Below are 20,460 nucleotides of genomic sequence, written 5' to 3'. Positions count from 1 at the left end.
TTATTTCTATGAGAGATTATCTATGTCATTTAGTAATATTTTGGAATCTAAACAGAATCATTACCACTTCTGAACGTTCTGCTGAAATTACTGTTAATGCAACACAGGATTTTAAACATGGTATCTAAAATATATATTTAAAAAATCTGTGATAAAAAATCAGGATATAGTGCTAAAATGCACAAGAAAATTGGTTCTTTACAGAAATATGCCACAAGATGTCACTGCAGCCTTGATATTTGATCTCAAATGTTAAAATGAGTACATAGTCTTGATTAGAGTAACTAAGTTGTACTAGTTTACAATATTCTTAAAGATAGCATTTTACAAAGTGACATTCATGAAATAATCATACTAATAGCTATGACATACTACTGGAATTGAAAAAACTGAGGTTATTTTGCATGTATTTTTACAGGGAAGAAAAGAAATGTTAGTTTATTTCTGATGCTTACAAAGGCTGCAGCTAATTGCCACAAATGAGAACTTTTCTATGATGAAAACTGTAGTTTTAGCTTTGCACAAGTCATATAAGCAGTATATAAGCATTTGACAGCTGGGCTTCAGTATGTAGTAGTATTTGCCTCCTAGATTCACCAGTCTAGCTGGATGTGTTTACATATCTCAGGCTTTAACACAAACTGTTTCTACAGATGCTGTAAGTAGCCTGTAGACTGTTCCATCTTTCCTTCTGTTGCCCAAGGGTATTGCTAAAGCCATTTCTAGTCTGCTCATTCAAACTCCCCTTAAGCAGAGTGCAGCACTGATTTAGAAATGTGTTACATCGAACTGTAGTGAAAGACTGAGTAAAAATGGGCATAAAAAATCCTGCAGTTCTGGACAATATACCTTGATACCCTGTCTCTTAGACAGTACCCCTCAGAGAATTGCTTGTAAATTAAAAAACACCAGTGAAATACTTGATTTTGTTAAGGGTTACGCACAAATGAAAGTTGTAAAGAACAATCTAAAGCAAAATAAACACTGATTTCCGTAAAAAGGAACTACCCTCCAACAACCTTTATTTAATTTGCTGCTACATAAGACTGCAGTCTCACTCTCGTATCTTGTGTGGAATAGTGCTTACTACTGAAAATGAGGTTTTCTCAGGCTTCAGAATCAGGCACAAACAGGGTCATATTTAGCACATTAGTTATGGAGCTTTTCCAAAAAAGTTGGAAAAAAAGCAGTGTAAGAACATAGGTACAAAGAATTAGAATCAACACAAAAATTAAGCAAATACAAAACAGCTGCAGTGTCTTCTGTAGTCCTTCACCTTATTTGTAAAGCTTTAAAAATTATCCAGTGCTTATGACACCAGATTAAAAACTGAAGAGTCACAAGTGTTTCACACTCATGTTTAGCCTCATTAGCAGACACACCAGGATTAATTGTATGCACTGCTGGTTACAGTAGGTTATTTATAGTGTTAGGGAAAGCTGGTGATACAAATGTGAACCTCAGGGCTGCATATGGCTTTGTATTACAACATCTTTTAAAGGTGTTTCAAAAGTGGATTTTTTTTCTTGTTAGGGGGAAGAGTGACTTTTTAACCCCCTTTTTTTTTGGTCTTCAAGGAACCTCTCCGTTGCGACCTTTGCTTCAGTCGTAAAACTGAGACGGACAGTCTGCCCCGTTCGGCACTTACCAATTTCTTCTAACCGGGAGAGGCGGAAGAGCGCGTCCAGCGCTCGAACCAGCACGTCAGAAGAACGGCGCGGCTCCCCCGCTGCTCCCAGGCGGCTCCCGCCCCTCCAGCCCCGCGCCCGACGGCGGCCGGCACCGCCCGGGCGGGAAGCGGCTGCCGCGGGGGGCCTGGGGCGGGGCGCGCCCCGAGGCGCCGCCACCTCATTGGCTGCAGGCCCACTAGGGCGGCCTCTGATTGGTCAACCGACCTGTCTGTCAGGACAAAGGGTGTCCCAGGTAGCGCAACGGGCGATCCGCCGGTTCCCCCGCTCCTGAGGCGGCCCCGCCACTCCGGCCGCGCTGCTCAGGCAGCGCTCAGCTCAGCCCCGCTCCGAGCTGTACGCGACACCCGCCCGCTGCCCGTGGGGCGCTCCGCCACGGGCCGCCCCCAGGCGAGGAAAAGCAGCCCCATCGCAGCGGGGCGCAGCGGCGCTGCCCGGGCAGGCGGGGCGGAGGGCGGGGCGGTGCCGGGCTCAGGGCCGCTGCCTGGCGGAGCAGGGGCGCTGCCGGGCCGGGGAGCGGGGGGAGCGCGGGGGCCGGTCACTCGCAGCGTCAGCCTTGGGCCGGGCGACACAAAGGCTCCGTAACGCGGTTGCCAGAGCGCCGCCGGTCGCCTGGTAACCGCCCGCTGCCGCTTTATCCGGGGGCGTCTCCTGGCTGGGGGCGGGGTGGAGCTGGAGTCTCTGCGGGCGCTTGCCCGGCGTGTCCCGGGGCTCGTTCTCGGCTCCGCTCCTATGTGGGTTGCGGCCGCCGCGCTCGCAGTACCGTGGGCCCTGGCGGGCGGCCCCTCCGGGCAGCGGGTCGCGTCCCTGCGAGCGCGCCCCGGCCCCGCCGGCGCTGCCCCGGAGCGCCATGAGCTCGGAGCCGCCCCGCGCCTCCTTACTCCGCGCCCTCTTTAAGATGGAGCCGGCGGCGGCCGCCTCCGAAGTGCTGGGGGGAGCCTCGGAGTTCGTGAAAGGTGAGAGCGGGGCGGGAGCCGCCCCATCCCCTGCCCGCGGGGTCCCGGAGCCTCCCCTAGCGAGGAAACTCGCTGGCTTCTCTACCGCCCTTCCCCGGCTTTGCTGCCTGCCCGGCGCGGCCCCGGCCCCTTTGCCCGGCTGGTTTCGCGGGCTGCCCGCCCCGGCAGCCGCGGGCACCCCGGCGCTGCTCTCCCCGCGCTCCCGGCACCTGTTGCTGCGCGCTGCTCGCTGGGCCGGGGCTGCTGCCGAGGGGCTCTCGGGGGCGCGGGGGTCCGGCAGGGGCAGGGCCCGCGGGCGGAGCGGTCCGGACGCTCCCGCCGCCGCTCACGCAGCAGAAAAAGGAGCGGCGGAGCCTCTTCCGCCCCGCGGTGACAGGCGTGCCCCGAGGCGGCGGCCGGCCGCCTTCGCTGTCCGACACTGTGCCTCTAAATCTGTCTTTCAGATCGGTTGTACTTCGCTACTTTACGAACTAAACCGAAAAGTACCGTAAATACCCACTACTTCTGTACCGATGAGGAGCTGGTCTATGAAAAGTAAGTGTAGTTTGCGTATTCGAAGTGATCACCTGAGAGTCTCCCCAACACACATACATTTTGTAGAGTATTTTTGCCCCATTGGGTTACTTGCATAGACTATGAGCATGAAGTTAGTCCGAATGTATTTATTTATTAGCTGAAACTAATTTAACAAGGTGACTTAATAAAAAGACCCATAAAAACTGCAAGGCCAGTTAAATGGCTTAAATCGTGGTTGAGCTCGAAGAAGGATATCTGAGCTGTGTAAGATGTGTTTAAAACATGGAGGTCTATTTGGACTAATCACACTTAATTGAATGCTGTCTTAAATAGAAGACTTATTTGGCACGAATAGATAAACAGTAGTTTGTTTTATATTTCCTGTATTTTCCTGTCTAGAGAGTATGGAGTTTACAGAATCATGAGGATGCAATGTTTAAATGTGCTCTTGAAGAGCATCTGCAACTTCTTTTGTAACTCTGGTTTTATTAGAGCTATTTATTTATTTATTAGAGCTATTTTGAGATAGCACTTCTTGTTGGCTTTTGTATCTTTAGAACAGCAAAAAAAATATTTTCTGCGATGTAAAAAGTTCATGATTGTAAGACACTGACTTCACATAGAAGGTAAAAAATAAAACTGATTATAGTTGTGAATACTATTTAAGGACATAAAAAACATCAGACAAAGTAATCACTCTGTGCTGTGGCTAAAACCTTGCTGCTTTGGACTGTATTTCAAGATCAACTGTTCCGTGTGTGATAATATATACCTACCTGCTTGACACAGCGTTTGCTGCAGCAGAAGTGAAACAAAAAGTATGTTCCTATTTTAAGCATAACTTTTTTCCTAAATGGTTTGAAGCAATTGTGAGCATCAGCCATTCTTCCCTCCTTTCGCCAGTGAGCAGTACTGCTTCTGTGAAGATGTAAACCAATATTCCTTGGCTTTTAGCTTACTTTCTTTGCACAGCTTGTAGTTTCAGGATATATTTTCTAGACGTTTTCTTATCTTAAGCTGTGTGTCTTCTACTGGAGTTCCCAATGGTTCATTCTGAAAGTTGATTTTTGTAACGGTCTGCTTGGGTTGGGAGTAAGTTCTTTAATGGTCATTAAGGAATTTTGATTGGAAGGGACTTTTGGAGTATACTAATACTGAGAGCAGAACTCAACTGAGGAAGGTCCTGAGCAATTTGTGTGGTGTGAAAGTGTTCCACTTGCTTTAAGAAAAGGAAACTTGTATCTCTTCCAGACTTTAGTATTATGTTTTATTTCTTAATGTGTGTTTAGGAAGTGTGAAGGACTCTTATGTGGACGTATGAAGGATTTTGTGGGTAGGAAGGGGGAGCAGTTCTCTACTGTTAGTTACAAATGGTTGTACTAACCAAGGCCTGTAACTGAAGCATTTGTGTAAGGACACTGTCATATTAAAAAAAAAAAAAAAAAAAAGTACTGAGAAATTTGAGAGGGTGTTAATTTGAGAGGGAAGTAATTTTCTTTAACATGTAAAGGAAATTCTATAGGTATATTCCTTGACCCAGTGTTAACTACCTATGAAGGTGTAACCTGATACCAGATATAATTACTGGGTAATGGAAGGAAGCAAAGTTTCCTTTATCTTCTAGGACACATCTAAAGACTTTGAACACGTAACTCCTGAGGTATGGTCTGAATTGATGGTTCCTAATCTGTTTGGCCCATTTTAAAGTTGTTGTCCTGTATCTGATTCCATAAATATATTCTCCCTTTTGTGCTCATAAAATGCTGAAATGTCATATGAAAATGAGTGACAGTTACCAGGTGGTACCAAGGAATTGTGTAATAACCTTTTACGTACCATTGCTAAACTTTCCCCTGGTATTGGTATTGCAGCACCCATCCCTATCAGTGTATGCAATATTTGGTAATGCCTGATCTTAACTTTTTTTTTTTTTTTGCCCTCTCATATCTGAGGAGATTTATATGGTCCCAGGGAAGTAAAAGTGTCAGTAGGGTTACGTGTTATGTATATGTTTAATATCTTTCTGAATTTGGAAGGCTAAAGGTAAGTTGAGGAGCAGAATGCAAGACTCAGTTCTTGGGGAAGTGCTGATTTTACTATAGCTTCCTTTATGCTCATCAACAAGCTTGACATCAGTCACTTGTGTGTCCCAGGCTGCACACAAAACAAAGTGAGGGGCCTGACAGGGTTTCTCTGCAAGTAGCAGTAGAGTGTAACTTTAGTACAACAGATCAGATGGTCTCCTCACTTCCTCAAAAATGCAATCTTCTTTCTGATAAAGTGATTATTATAAGTATTTGTTGCATAATAGCAAAGTAAATATTTGGAAGTGAGTTTTGAAATTCTGTAACATTGTAGCTCAGAACAGTGGTTTGCAGAATCCTCGTTGAAATGGCCTCCTTGGGTGGTTCTTGTGGTCAGAATTCCACAGCCACTTTTCCTTTTCAATCAAATGACTTGTTCAGAGAGTTTTCAGGAGGTGGATAGGAGATGTCTGCTCAAGGTGTACAAGTAATTACATTAATAAAATTGTTTATTGATTTAACTTTGCTTAGATGCATCATTCTAATGACAAGACAAAGATACTTCACTGTGCTTGAAAGTAAACTGCTTGTCTTTCTGTTATTTTTTTCTGTTTAAATTGCTTTTCTTTGGGCTCTTATTCTGTCAGCCTGTTACAGAATTTTATTTGGCTGACTTTACAGTGGTGTCAGTTTGCTTCACTGAAGCAGTATCTGATCTGAAAACTCATGAATATGTAGGGTTGGAGTTGCCTGATTACAGAGAGCCTGTTACTGGATCATGTAATACTTAAAAACTCACTATCTTGTTTCCCTTTTTTTTTTTTTTTTCCCACTCTTGAAGAGCCATAAGAAAGCAATTTTTATATTAGTACAATACCCCATTTATTAAACAAAAGAGCTGTAGTGCTATATCTGATGGTTTGGGAAGTTTAGGGTTGACTTGCTCCTGTACCTTGTCACATGATTTAATTATACACCAAGTGTGGTTATATAATCTTGAGCACTTTAGCCTTCAGTTCTCACTTGACGTTTTCAGCTGTTCTAATGACTTCATAATACTGTCTAACTTAAACATTCACACTAAAAAGATAATGAAGATGTTCTTATAACCATTTAAGCCTATCTTAAATGCTAGCAGACTAGGAACTTGCTACTAGAACTGTCATTACTTTCAACTAAAGTGCTGCAATTTACCCTTGAACCTATCATGCCAGAGAAATTATACACAAATGCCTCAGTTAAGAGAACAAGAAACCTGAATGGAATGATACAATTCTGAAATCTCTTCTTTGATAGTTCTGTTCCTGTAAGATTTTTTCAGAGTCTTTCTGGAACTGTCTGAGGTTTCTTCTAAGAAAGTCTGCACTACTTCCTATAAGGGAGTACAGTCTTTCAGGGTAGTGTAGTACAGGTAACTATTGCTTCAGAAAAATGGAGTTAATGAGAAACAACCCATGTTGATGAAGATTGCCATTTGGCAAATAGACAAACCTTGCCTTGGCAGGACCTCAGTTAATGAGTTAGGCACTAGTAAGAAGCTTTTTATTCTCTAAGAATAGCATCTTTCACGTTTCACCTTCCAGTAAGCAGATCTGGGTTGAGAATACTACACTTGACTGGTTAACTTGGCTTTCACATAGTTTTATCAAAGCAACTTTTAATGCCCTTTTTATTTCTGGGTAGTTTTCTCAAACAAAGAATTTAAATGCTGTGAAACAAGAATCTCATACTGATGAATTTTAATGGCCTTCATAAATCATAATGGATTTGTTCAGTCATTTGTTCTGACTTTGGATCTCTTGTATAAACAGCTTTTGCAGATATAATCTCTGACATGTTGTAAGCAGCAATAGAAGTAGTAAATACGATAGTCTCTGTAAATCATGCTTTGCACTGAAACATTCTTTCAAGCTATGGTATGTTACTTGCCCATTTCACAGCATGAATGAGCATGAGAGCTGCTTCAGTTATGTAGCAGTAGAGCAAGACTCTCAAGTGCTTAGCTACAACAATATTAAATGAGTAATGTTTCTTCTACTGCATGTGTATATGCAAAGAAACAGTTTCTTTCCTGTGAGAAGAGTAAGTGTTAGCCTGTCCTGTTTGGCTTTGGTTAAATGCTGCTTTTCTGTGACTCTCCAATAACAGCACTTGCATAGGGAACCTGAACTTCTCAATCTTTCTGTGGCTTAAATCACTGGAAAGGAAAAAGAAAACTTAAATTTAGCCTTGTTACAACAATCAGAGCTGTCACTTCACACAGAAAGCAATTCACATCAGTAATTTTGAAGACTTGACCTTGACTATTGGATGACCAAGACAACTGAGTAAGATTAAGTCCAAAATTAAAACAAAGAAATTTCCTAGCTTAATTTTTCATTGCTTTACCATATCTGTCTTTGCTTTTTCATAAGTAAAAGATAAAAGCATTTGCCAGTAGTATAGAGGAGATTTTTCTTTTGTTTGCAGTTAAAGGCTGCCAGGATAAACCAGCAGCTTTTCAAGCTCCAGTTTTTATGTTGGATGGGAATGTAGCTTGTCTAGGAAATCCCTCATGTGCATCTTGGCCTCTGTCAAGATGATTTTTTTTTCCAAAGGGACTAGGCTTCTGATATGACCTGAAGGTTCTATAGGGCAACTTTTTATGGGAAAGCCTCTTAATTGTTAATTTGTTTTTGATATCAAGGAGCACTGGATTAAAAAATTGTGTATCTGGAATAACTTTTTATTATCTGTGACTCAGATCTGTGAGTTGTTGGATTTTGAAGAATCAGGATCTTGAGGAGGATTTGGAACTTCCAAGAGGAAATGGACTTAATACCTGGAGATTTTTTTTGCATAATCCAGGGCACTGTTCCTCTTTGAGGTATTTCCAGGATTATATTTGCTGTATCATCCTTGGTCTGTTCAGAAGCACACAATCCCTAAGTAGCATTAAGCATTAGGAATTCTGTCCTGGCCCAATTAAAGAAGCTCCTAACAATTCACGTGTTACTGGAATCAGTGGACGAGAGGACAAAAACAGTGATCACCTTTCTTCATGTGCTTGAGAAGTGGGGAGGAAAAACACACTTCAGGAAACTGGAGTTGGAGAAAAAGCCTGAATAGGTAAGATTTCCCAACTAGCAGTTAGGTTGTAATGAATGTGCAGACTGATCCTCTCTCATCCAGAGAGATTATTGCATGTGAGAAGTGTTCAGCTTATGATTTGAAGCAAGCAGGTGAATTGTCAGGTGGCCACTTCTGCAGCACGTGGGCCTTGTGCTGTTAAATAGGCAGGCTCAGAACAGATGCAGTAAGGCCCTTGGAGGGTCCTAACCTGGATGTTCCTGCGTAGGAAAGTGAGGAGGAGCAACAGAAGAATGAATCACAATAAGAGAAACAGTCTCCTTGCTTAATTTTAATAGAAGCTGAACATTTATAAAATGCTGAAGAGTTAGCCAAGTTTTGCAATTAGGGAGCTGTATTTTTGTTATTTCACCGGGTTCTTGGGTTTTATCTTTTGGCTTATGTAATTGCAAACTTGAGGAGCTCCTGTTTTGGTAGAAAAGTGGCTTTATATGATTGCAAGTCTTCAAGAAAGCAAAATTCATACTTTAGTGAGTATACTTGTACTTTGTGCTCCAATTCTGGGTTATGTACTCCAGAAAATGATTGCAGTTATTAAATAGTGCCTCTGTTTTTGAGTTACTAAACCAATGACTGAATAAGGTGGCAAACAAGAAACATCATGCCCTGATGGGAAGTGAGTGGCAGTATAAAACTACTGCTTTGTAGGGAAAAAGTATCAGGCATCTGGAGTAAAGTATAAATAATGCATTTTATTTTTGAAAGATGATATCCTGGCCTGATAGATTGACTGAGGCTAATATGGACCTTAACAAATTAGGGAGATGGACAAGCACCAACTGTATGAAATTCAGCAAGGGCAAATGCCAGATTGTTCACCTGGAATGGGACAGCCCTGGATGTAGGGGCAGACTGGGGAATGAGAGGCCAGAGGGCAACACCACAGAAAGGGACCTCAGCATACTGTATGATTCTCTGGAGGTCATCAATTCAGTTAAAAGTCTGCTAGGCTATAATATTCCTTCAGTGAATGGCACCATCTAATTATTCAGGATGGGAAATCTGTTTATCGTTTTTCTCCAGCACAAGGGTCAGAGAGATTCAAATGCTTAGCAAAAAGTGTTTGCTTTCAGAAGTGCTGGTTCAAGCTTGAGCTGACTCGTGGCACCTTCATGTGGCATCCCATGGAACTGCAGTTGGAAACTTCTTGCTAGAGGGATGTGGGCTGTATTTCCTTCATTGTTAAATTCCCTGGAAGAATTTACAGTAACTGTTTGTGTGACAGAGCAGAGCAATGGGCTGGCCTTTCTAGGGGGATGACCATTGCTATGATGCAGTACAGCAAATGCCTCAGATATAATACTGCAACAAATTACAGGTAGGAAGAAATGGTTCTAGGAGTTTACTGTAAGGAGAAAACAGGTACCAGGAGCTTATACTACTGCTTCCATGTGGCATCATAACAGCATTTTTGAAATAGAGTATTTAAATGTTCAGCTAGTATATTCTGGGATTTCATTAGTTGCTTTGAGAAGCATTAGGATAGTAAGTCCCCATGGAATGACGGGGGAGAATAATTTAAAGTATCATCTAGGTACTTGATTAAAGCAAAATGTAATTAAATGCAATTAATAGCATATCTGCCTTCTGTTCCTCTGGTTTCCTCTCTTAACTAGCTTAAGCTTCAGAGGCATTCCAATTTCTCTTACTCTTTTTCAAAGCTTTGTTAAAACATCTAGATGTAAAAGAGATGGAAGTAAAATATTGGATGAATTGTTGTCAGTGACTATTTGCTTTTTCTTACGTTAATCTTCAGTTTTTGCCAAATGAAATTCTTTATTCAGCTGGTGAGTTGGTGTGTCATTTCATTCCCATTCTCTATACCCTGCCCATTTCCCATCTTCCACTTATATTTACTTAAAATTCTGGTCTTGAGATGAAAATCCTTTGGGTGAAGCAGGATCAAGTGTCACTAATTCAAGTATAAAAATGGCCTTTTGTAGAAAAAGTAAATGAGGGTGCGTAGGATTAAATCCTTCTGCTTGAACATGTCAGAAACTGTATTTAGGCCTAGGGATGTAAATTGAAGATTCTCTAGATCAGAGTTCATTGACTTCAGTACAGAGCCTTGTATTATCATTCAAGAACTCTTCTGATTTGAAGATTTGTAAAGCACTTGTTTCACTTAGCCCCATCAAAGAAAGGATAATTAACTTACTCCAATTTAGAGGTATAAAATGGAAAAAGGTTATGTTACATGCAATATTTTAACTTTCTGCCTCACATTTCGATCAGTGTTTTATCAGCAAAGACAATAGCTGGTTTATACTACCTCTGTGGTAGTAGGGAAATAACTTGGGAATTGACAGTGGTTTCGTGTATGGGTAGTAATGCTGATGCAGCAGGGACTGCAAGTGCCTTTCCTTTGATTGTGTTTGTATTCTGAGAAATATTTTGTTTCTGCAGTGTAGAAAAAGAGGGGGTAGTACCAGAGTCTTAGACACAAATACTTCTACCCCCTACTCCATTGTGTTAAGAGAAGCACAAGATTCTTAATGGTAGTCAGTGATGGAGAAATAGTCAAAAATGGTGACATCTTTAACTTGGGGGCTGTGAGAAGCTGAATGGCTTCGTTTTGTAGAAAGACAATTACTTTCCGGACAGACTCGATCGTAATTTATCCTTATACCCACCAAAATAGTAATTTGTCTTGTGGATAAATTTGTAAATGGATCTTCATGTATTTTTCCTACACTGCTGTTCAAATTTAATAATGTGGAAAAGTAGAATTGGATGTATGACTTGATCCTGGGGCTGCAGTTTTCTCTTGGTTTAGTTAACTTCTGTCCTACCTAAAAATTACGTTGTAGTAGTTGGACAATGTGGTTTTTTCCCCAGCTAATTAGCTTCTGTAATTACATCATAATGTTTTGTGCTGAACTGAATCTTAACCAGCACTTGTGTTGTTACTTGATATTGTGAAGTAGGTGATACTGAAATAGCATTGCTGTGGCAGGAAGGCTACTTGTCTTAGAGAGTGATCAAACTAATATGATTGTCTCTTTTTGCACTGGTCTTGACTTTCTTGTTTGAGAGAATGTGGGGAGGAGGATATCGGTGATGTTATAAGCACTCCTAATTTGTTTTTGTGTCTGTGCAGAATAGGTGAAGCAGAAGGCACCTCTGCAGATATGTAATGCACCATGGGCCCAAAGCAAGGTTGACAAGTACAAGAATCTGAACAACCTGCTCAATTTGGTTGTGACTTTACAACTTCTCTGTGCAATTGCTTCCCAGTGTTTGATTGCCCTCAAAGTGGAAGTTTTCTTTTTATGTTCAGCTGAAATCTAATTACTTTTCCTGAAAAATAACCGCTTTGCCAGGGGAGAGAAAGCTTGATAGGTACTGCCATCTATTCTATCATGTAATTTAACTGCCTTTTTACTCCTTCAAAGACTGTAAGTCCAGAGCAGCTTTTTCCTCTGTGAGTCCCCAAATAGAATGTATTCAGATGCCAGTGGCTTGTTTTGTTTGTCAGTAAGCAAGAAGCTTCCTGTCTCTTTTATCAAAAAAACTTAATGTAAATCAGAGTGAAGCAGTTTAAGTAGTAGTCCATTCTCACTATAATTCATAATGTGTGCTTCAACAAATTTACATAGACCATCAAGATTAAGATTTTTATACACAACAGGAGAATTACGGGAGAAAGTCTGCAGGTTAAATTTTGACTGGTTTTGCACAATTGATGGAGAGAGAGCTCTAGAAGAGGTTGCTGTAAGTTTCTTGCATAAAGGCTGCTGTTATTTGTATAGGTGCCTACATAGAGGGTTTGCTAGGAAGAGCACTGGGAATCACTACAAGGAACTCCTGTTGTGCAATAATTTTCCTGTACAAATTACTGCCAGAGATTGTTGTTCAAAGGTAACACAGTTTATAAATGCAGAAGAGAGAAACAAGAACAATGAGAAATTGATATTTAGAACATGAAATATATAATAAATTGGAAGAACAGCCTAGAGGCAAGAGGATTTGGAGGACAAAATGAAACATAATTAGATGTTAAGTATGTATGTAATACCTAATCTCTGGAATATTGAAGAAAGGGATATAAATAATTGAGTTTAAACTTCAGACAGAGATCAAGACTGCATGTTATTAAATAAATTTTATCACCCATAAGAAATTCTGTTTAGCTTATTCTTCATAGTAGGTAATATAGTATCATCTTAAGCAGTTGGAGAATCTTTAGGATGATATCAGCATGGTTTAAATATATATCATGTCTTCAAGTCTTCACTCTGTGGTCTTGGCCAAAACCAGACTGGATATCATGGGATGAAGAAAAAAATTCTGTAGTTAGCATGTATATATAATGGGAAAAGTAGTTACTGGACTATTTTAAATTGAAGCTACAAAAAACTTTAAATTAATTGTTAGTATTGTCATTTTAAATTAATCAATAAAGGACTTAACTGTTTTCCTATGTGCATTGGCTACTTAGTGTCCTTGATTCCCAGCTCCATTTATCAACAACATGCATGTTGAAATTTGCTTAGCTCTTTTGCATAAATAATTCTGTTTTGTGGTTTTTTTACAGTTTCTATGGAGATTTTGGACCCTTAAATTTGGCAATGTTATACAGATACTGCTGTAAACTAAATAAGAAATTAAAGGTAAGCTTAGTTTAAAAACAGTGTTCTTGTATTTTTGTATTTTCAAATTGAAATAAAATTAGCCAGTTTGAAGGTACTTGTTAGGCGCTCACTAGCCAGGTGGTTATTGCTACGCTTTAAGGATATTCTTTATTCTGAGTTTTTTCTCCTCTGAAGAGTAAAAGAAAATAATATGCTCTCATTTCAGCTTAAGAGGTGAGGCAGGTGACTGAAGTCTGTGTTCCTCTTTTTGCATAACCTTAACACTTTCAAGTCAATAGTAACAAAAGCTCCTGGTTGTGTCAGGGGTTTGCAGCTAATGAAGTGTGTGTGCTGGCCCCGAAATCCCACTGTTGAAAGTAAGTCTCAGTGGAAAACAGGTCAGGGGCAGAGAGAGAAACAGAAGGCCTTGGGACTATGAGAACACTGCTTGGCAGCAGATGAAACATGGGTGTGTTATCCACACAGGTTTGATGACAAATCTAAATCACAACATCACACTGGCTGCTGTGCCTAAATCCCAGCTCCATCCCAGCCAGACCCTCTGAACATATGTACAGCTGCAGACTTCACTTTCTCCAAATACCTATAATGAAGTGATTTGCAGTATAGAAAATCTGTCAACTGCAAGAAATGAAGCAGATGTTTTAATTCCAAAATGCTGATTAATATAACTTGTGGGCAAATAATGAGGAGACCCTTTACTAAATATTACAGATGTAAAATCTTTTTTCGTATAAAATATTAGATCTGTTACTGACAAAAGGAAATGGGACAACAGATGTGATTGTTTTGGCCTCTGTTAAGAGGGTTTTTTATTGAAAATGACATTATTTCTAGGGGCACAAATGAAACCTTTAGTTAAGTTGATTCATGCTACCTGCTTCTTTCAGGGGTGTGCTGAACTCTGAATTCTTAAGTGACGTTTCTGCAAACTGAAGAGCTTGTAGAGTTGCTGCATATTTCTTGAAAAAAAAGAAGTGCTTTTAGTGAAAATTTACATTGCTTCTTACTTTAAAAATATACTTATAAAAAGTTAATCTCTACTGTTTGTAATTTTGAATGCCATGCTCATATTGGGGAAGCGTTGGAGTTGCCATTTGATAACACCAGTCACCTTAGAAATACATTATCACCCTATTTTGCTGTGCCACTATCCCATTCGGACATGTGACCAATGATTCTTACTCAAGTAAGAATCTATTTTTTTCACCTTAATTCTGCTGTTTGTGCTCTTGTATTTGTGATATTAAAAATTGGACCGTGCTTGCTCTGTGAAGCAGTTTCTCCAGAGGAGAACCAGTAATCAACCTACTATTCTAACTTCACTGTGCCCATGGGAACTAGGGAGATCAGTTCTGTCTTTTTCAGATTCAGATTGTGACTGTGATCAGTTTGGGACCTTAATACAGTCTCATATATTACTTTCTGTCTTCAATCTTGAACCTAGGTACCAGGAGTTTCACCCAGAAAATAAATGTGTAACTAATAAATATTTCAGGGTTTTTTAAATGGTTCAGTATTAAACAGGAATGTGTCTGCAGTCTTTATTCTTGTTCTAAGACCATTGTCTTGCTCCTTCAATGAGGCAAGTGAATCGTCAGAAGTGTTGTGTAAGAGTGGTGATGAAGACTGGATATTATGATGGGAAAAAAACAAAGGAGCTAAATTAACTCTTTTAATAGGAACTATTAACCCTGATATTTGCAGGGTTGGTTTAGCAAACTGTAATGTCAATTTTAATGTAACTTTTCTAACTTTTGAGACAAGTGAATATACTTGCACTGCAGGGTGAAGGGTACTGCTGGCCAGGACCAAAACAGAGAGGTCTCCACTGGGAGGAAGTGTGCTGTTTGTTGCTTCTGGCTTGCCAGAGGCTAAGTCCAAATAGGTTAAATTAAACTCCTAGTGCTTAAGAGAGAAGGGTAACCTGATAGTGCAACCACTTGAAAGTAATACCTGGAATCAAACAGCTAAAGCTTGGAGTACTGCCAGAGTGGTATAGAAACCACTTCTAGTAGTTTGTGCCACACTCTCCTAATTTAGATGCCATGTGCAGTGGATAAGTAGGCTTGTAAGACAGACCTAGGGCTGAAGCCTGCCTCTGCATGTGTATTTACGTGCCTCAGAGGAGTGCATCTGCTGTGGACTGTAGGCCTACCTACAGTGACTGCTGCACAGCTTCCCCAGGTAAGAATTAGTCACCATTTCTACACCTCATCTTCTTGTGTGTGTCCTTCACACATGTCCTCAAGAGGAGTTCTGGGGCCTGAACTAGAGTGTTCACAAGTTCCTGACCTGTACCTTACCTGCCCTACAGCAGCAAAAGTGTGATGATTGTCATGTGGCACTGGGTGATGTGTAAGCAGCCTGGGATGAGTGTTTCAGAGATGGGAAGTGCAGATTGGACTAAGGACAGAGAGAGAGAGCCCTGCTGGGAAACTGCTGCTTGCACACCTTTACCTTAAGGGTGCCCTGTGACCAGCTGCAGGAGTTTTTTGATCATAGGAAGTAAAAGAGTCTGCAGATTGTCATGGGATGCTTGCTATTGCCACTCTGCAACACTTTTTGGACCCTGAAACAATCATAGTGCTTAAACCTAGATGATTTGGTGTGCTTGGTTGGGTAAGCACCTAATGTACTTTTCTTCAGAAAAGAGTCAAAGTATAGCACAAAAAGATTATTCACAAATGTGAGGGTTTTGGTATGGGTATGGTGTCGCAAATTTAAGACCTAGGTTAATTTAATTTTAAAACTTCTTTGACTAGGCACAGGAGAAATGAAAGGGTAAGATCTCATTAAAACAAGAAAGCCCCACAAGCTTCCCTTTCAAATCTTTCAGCTCTATCTGTTTCTGTTTTGGGACAGAAGTTCGACATGAGGCAGTATTCTGTTTTCCCCCCTCCTTTCATGGGGGACTGGTGAGGAAGGATACTGGTTTGAAGTGTGCTAATGGCAGATTAACATTTTAAAGTAAACTGTTGTAATTTTATGCTAACTGATTTTTTTAAGACCAGTAAATACCTCTGTTCTGAAGAAGCAAAGAATTTATTCATATATCCATTTGTAGAAAATTTGAGGCAAAGTCTCGGCTGTACCTTTCAGGAAAACCTTTTTGATCTTGTTGTGTTTGTAATTTTTCAGTTGTTGATTGGTGTAAAGATGATTTTCATCATCCAAGTCAGCAGCAAGGAAAAACTTGTCTGTGCTATCGTCCTACTTTGAATTCTGTTCAGGGCAGAAAACACTTGACTAAGCAGCTGGCCTTCATTTAGGAAAGAAAAAGTTTTTGTTTTTAAATAAGCCTGATGTCATGAAAACTGGTTTTAAAAAACTGTTGTTTTTTATCTGTGCATAGCCTTACACATTCTCAGTAAATTAAAGAGCAGAAGTGATGAGGGATTGTTGCTGATATAAATGGTACAAGTATTGAAGATCAAAGGCAGGAGAGGAAAGGTACTGGCAGGCTTATAAACTATGGGGTTAACAAAATTTTTGTATGGTAGCTGTATTGCTGCTGAATCAGAGAGAGATTTGGCTTATTTTTTGTTTTATTATAAATAAATAAACTGCTGGACAGACACATGGAACTATAGTAACTGCAAAGCATCTCATTTAGGACAGCCTAGATTTTGAGGCAGGGTTGTATGCACACATTTCAATTAATTGTTCAGTATTAAGCTTGCCAATCTTGTATTCATGTCTAATTTGCAAGTACATGTTACCTATATGTACACCTGTATATATATAAAAGTAGAATTTGCAGAGATCTAGGCTTATTAAACGCATTAATTTCTTGCTTGAGCAGTGCAACTGTGTTAAACCTTATCCTCGATATAAAATAATGTCAAATAATATGTTGATTTTACACAGCTATCTGGTAACTGTCCCCCACAACACTTTCTAATCCTGTCAGCAATTCTCTGCAAGTTAATCTCTCTTGAAGTCTACAGGGAACTTTTAAAAAAGAAAAACTAATCCTGCAGTGAAAGTAAATATTCTGTTACCCTCTCATACACCTTATGAATTAGTCTTATTACATAAAGCAAAGACTGCTCCACTTTCTGTGTAACCTCTGCTTTCAATTCACAAGATTCTTTCAGTATGTTCCTTTGGGATATATCTTGACAGACACTGTTATGTTATGCTGTTAAAATTTATCTTTTAATGATGTGTGAAACTGATACAATTTTCTTACTGGTAAAGAATATTTTTAGCACTTCATAGTGTGTGCACCTTAGTTTTGTTCTGGAAAGGAAAAGATTATTGGCAACTGTATTATTTGCAACTGTAGTTATTTCCTAGATGACCTGTATTGAAAAAGTCCTTGTTGAAACATTCCTGGTTCTTCAGAGTTGTGCAGTGCCTATGGGAACTAAAGCCCTAATCCATTCAGGTGGAGCTCTGGAGCTGTAAAAACAGTAACCTCCCAGAACTATTGTGAAAGCTCATCATTGAACCTGGCCAGAGTAGATGTAGCTTATTAAATACAATCAGAAAATCAGTATTTTTTTAAATAGATCATATAGTTTACTTTTGATAATGAAAATGCACTGAGTTGACAAATTGCACGTTTATGTTAACAGATGCATTGCATTGAGACTTGAGCAAACACCTACTGTAAAACTTATTTTCTGTAACTAGTGTGCAAATAAAAACAATCTTTTGTTTTATAGGCTTTTGAAAACTTGTGCTATTTGGTATGCTATAAGGCATTAATGTCAGTTTTCAATTTTGTGTTAAAGCTTTAGTGGGGATTCAAAACACATTGAAATATTTCATACAACAAGTATTAAACCTTTACATTTTGAAAATGATGCAATAAAAATGATCCATTGTTTTCATCTAAATATTCTGGAACCTGCAGGTTATGGCTATTTTGGGTACAAAAGTGGCTCAAAATTGGAATGACTTGATATACCCATATGATTAAAAAATTCATTCTATAAAATAAAACAAGAAATATGGTCTTTACTATGTAGAACTTCATTCTCACTAGCTAGCATTGCAGTTTAAAATAGTGTTTTAGGTGAACTGTAAACTGCTGCAAAGAACTTTGCTTTAAAATAAGTAGTAGTCAATAAGTTATAATTGAAGTTCTGTCACTGTTGCATAACTAGTGTAATCTTATCCCACCTACACATCATGGGTGGAATTGCAGTTAGAGAACACTAAAATTAAAAAATTGAGGAGGGGGAAGAAGGGAGGAATCTTAAAGTACTGGCATTCATTTTTTCAAGTTTTAATAATAATTGAATGTTTCACTAATTAAGTAACAGCTTGTGCTTCGTATGTTTGCATATACACAGAGAGATGTTGCTGTTGGCCTTAAGATACAACCTCTTCCAATCAACAGTAAGCAGCAATTTCAGGAATTGCAGTCCTATTTACACTCACTTGCATTAGCTCTCGCTCCTTCCACCTCTGGAAGCTGGGGCTTGTAAGACCAGACTGGAGGGTACAGTTGGAACTGCGAGTAAAGGTGCTGTTCCTGGGGGGTGGAGTAACAAACTCACTGTGGTGCCTGCATCAGTTTTCTCCTGATGTGATCAGATACTTGATTTTTTTTGGAAAATTTGATTCTTGTTTAAAATTTGATTCTTGGTTAAAACTGTTCTAAAATTTGCAGTAAGTTTTGGAGACTCAACATGAGAGGTTTCTGGGAGTGAAACAGTTGGCACTACAAAGGAAACACTATTCTGCAGCAGTTATTTTATCTCCCCTTCCCAAGAGTCAACAGTGTCAAGAGTCAGAAACCTGAAATTGGGTGACAATGGCACTGGTAATTGGGGCATTTTATAGGATGTGCAACTTTTAAAAGTAGAAAAATGCTTCAAGAAATTAGAAACAGAATCTAGTCTATCTATTGATGACTTCCTCAAAACTGTAGGAGTGCTGTAAAAATCGGTCTGGAAAAACATACAGGGGTGTAGCAGAGTATAATGGAAGTCTGGCAATTCATGAAGTTTTAAAAATTACTAATGCAGTAAATAGTTCAACTTGCCATTTTTAAGTGACAGTATTGTCTTTCTGACTTTAAACAGTTTTGCTGCAGCTTGTCATTATTGTTCTTTTCTGGTGCTTGTTGATTTTGTTTTCAATGAGACTTTTGTCCACAGGATTCTGACACAGACTTCTTTTCTTCGTAAAGGAGGAAGAATTGCAAGTGTTACTAGTTTTGTCTTTGCCTAGCCTTTCCTTCAGGCTTTTCTTTTATACAATATTATTTTTTTTTTTTTACCTTTTTAAGTAAATTCTTGCTGTTGAAGGTTTCTAAGTATGTCCATCGCCTCATTTTAATATGGTATGGATGGAAGTGTTTAACTTATAGAATGACTGTAAGGTTGATTGCTTGACTTTTTCTTCTGTCTTCTCCACAGAATTATGTGCTAAAGAGGTTTAACATAGAGGATGATATTATAGTTTGAAATTTTTGATGTCTTTAATCAGTGTTCATAAGCTAGTGTTTCAGATATTTAAATCTGGGGCCGGGGAGGGACACACACAGATTTTTATATTGAAGATTTTGGTTCAGCTTCACTTTATAGCATGTTTTTGTACTGCTAACCAAGAGATCTGCCCAGAAAGAGTGGCTGTTTCCCTGCACTCTTATTTATCTGGGATATAAGAAGATTGTTCAGAGTATCAGTAATCTTTTCTCCTTTAAGAGCCTCTTGATAAGAATTTTCTCTAACATGTTTTGCAGTTTTGGAAAAGTGATTTTGCTAAAGTATTCTTAAAGCATATTCTTTTCTTAGTAAATACACTGGTTTGTTTATTTCCTTTTAAACAGTATTTCAGTCTCTCAAGAAAGAAGATTGTGTACTACACCAGTTTTGACCAGCGGAAGCGAGCGAATGCAGCGTTTTTAATAGGCTCATATGCTGTGAGTATTTTTGATCACATGGATCCTTTAACCTTCTTGAAAAGACTTCTGTGTGTAAAGTGGCTTCTCAAGGGGTGCTCCTGTAGGGAGATGGGCAGATGGTCATTTCATTTGTCTCTAAACTGTCTTTGAAAACTTGGTATGAGTTTTATAGAAACCTGATCATCCTCCCTTAACTCCAATTATTTTATTACATAGGGAAGGGAATACCTTTGGCACAACCCCTGCATTTTTCCATAGGATACCGTTTTCTTGAATGTTGAAAATCCAAATTGTTTACCTCTTATTGATCATGTTAGGCTGAATTGCTTCTCATGTCAGTAGTGAGATTCAGACTGGGAAGGAGAAAAGATTTTCCCACAACCTTGTTAAAGTTACTAAACCAGAGGCATAGTGGTTATTGAATTTATTTATTTCCTCATTTAATTTTCATAGCCTAGCCAGAGTAATAGACAGTGTGTCACAGCTCTATTGGTGTTTGAAAGTTAGGTGAGGAGGTTTGGTTTATTTGTCCTGGTTCCTGTTCCTTTTTCTTATAGGTAGAAGATGGACTGGACATACTTCTTTCTCATTATTCCTCTAAGTGTCTATTTTGGTAGTAATATCTTTTATTAGATTTCTGTAATGCCAATGAGAGAGAAAAGCTGTTAAGTTCTTAAGTTTGCAGTT

The 20,460-nt window shown here is 39.5% G+C and overlaps 1 protein-coding gene across 3 annotated transcripts in view; it reads left to right on the top strand.

The window, feature by feature from the left end:
* Positions 1 to 2,508: 2,508 nt before the first annotated feature.
* The window catches only part of CDC14A (cell division cycle 14A), a 51,213-nt gene continuing 33,261 nt past the window's right edge, over positions 2,509 to 20,460 (top strand). For all 3 annotated transcript variants that reach the window (XM_030278660.4, XM_030278659.4, XM_072932540.1), the window contains exons 1-4: positions 2,509 to 2,644; positions 3,088 to 3,178; positions 12,851 to 12,926; positions 19,699 to 19,791. In XM_030278660.4, the coding sequence (XP_030134520.2) occupies positions 2,539 to 2,644; positions 3,088 to 3,178; positions 12,851 to 12,926; positions 19,699 to 19,791 (366 nt within the window). In that variant the 5' untranslated portion in view covers positions 2,509 to 2,538. The remainder of the gene's footprint in view (positions 2,645 to 3,087; positions 3,179 to 12,850; positions 12,927 to 19,698; positions 19,792 to 20,460) is intronic.

The sequence above is a fragment of the Taeniopygia guttata genome, chromosome 8 (assembly GCF_048771995.1).
Source record: "Taeniopygia guttata chromosome 8, bTaeGut7.mat, whole genome shotgun sequence".
In the NCBI taxonomy this organism is placed as follows: domain Eukaryota; kingdom Metazoa; phylum Chordata; class Aves; order Passeriformes; family Estrildidae; genus Taeniopygia; species Taeniopygia guttata.
Note: the sequence above shows the minus strand (reverse complement) of the source record. Positions and strands in the feature narration are given on the sequence as shown.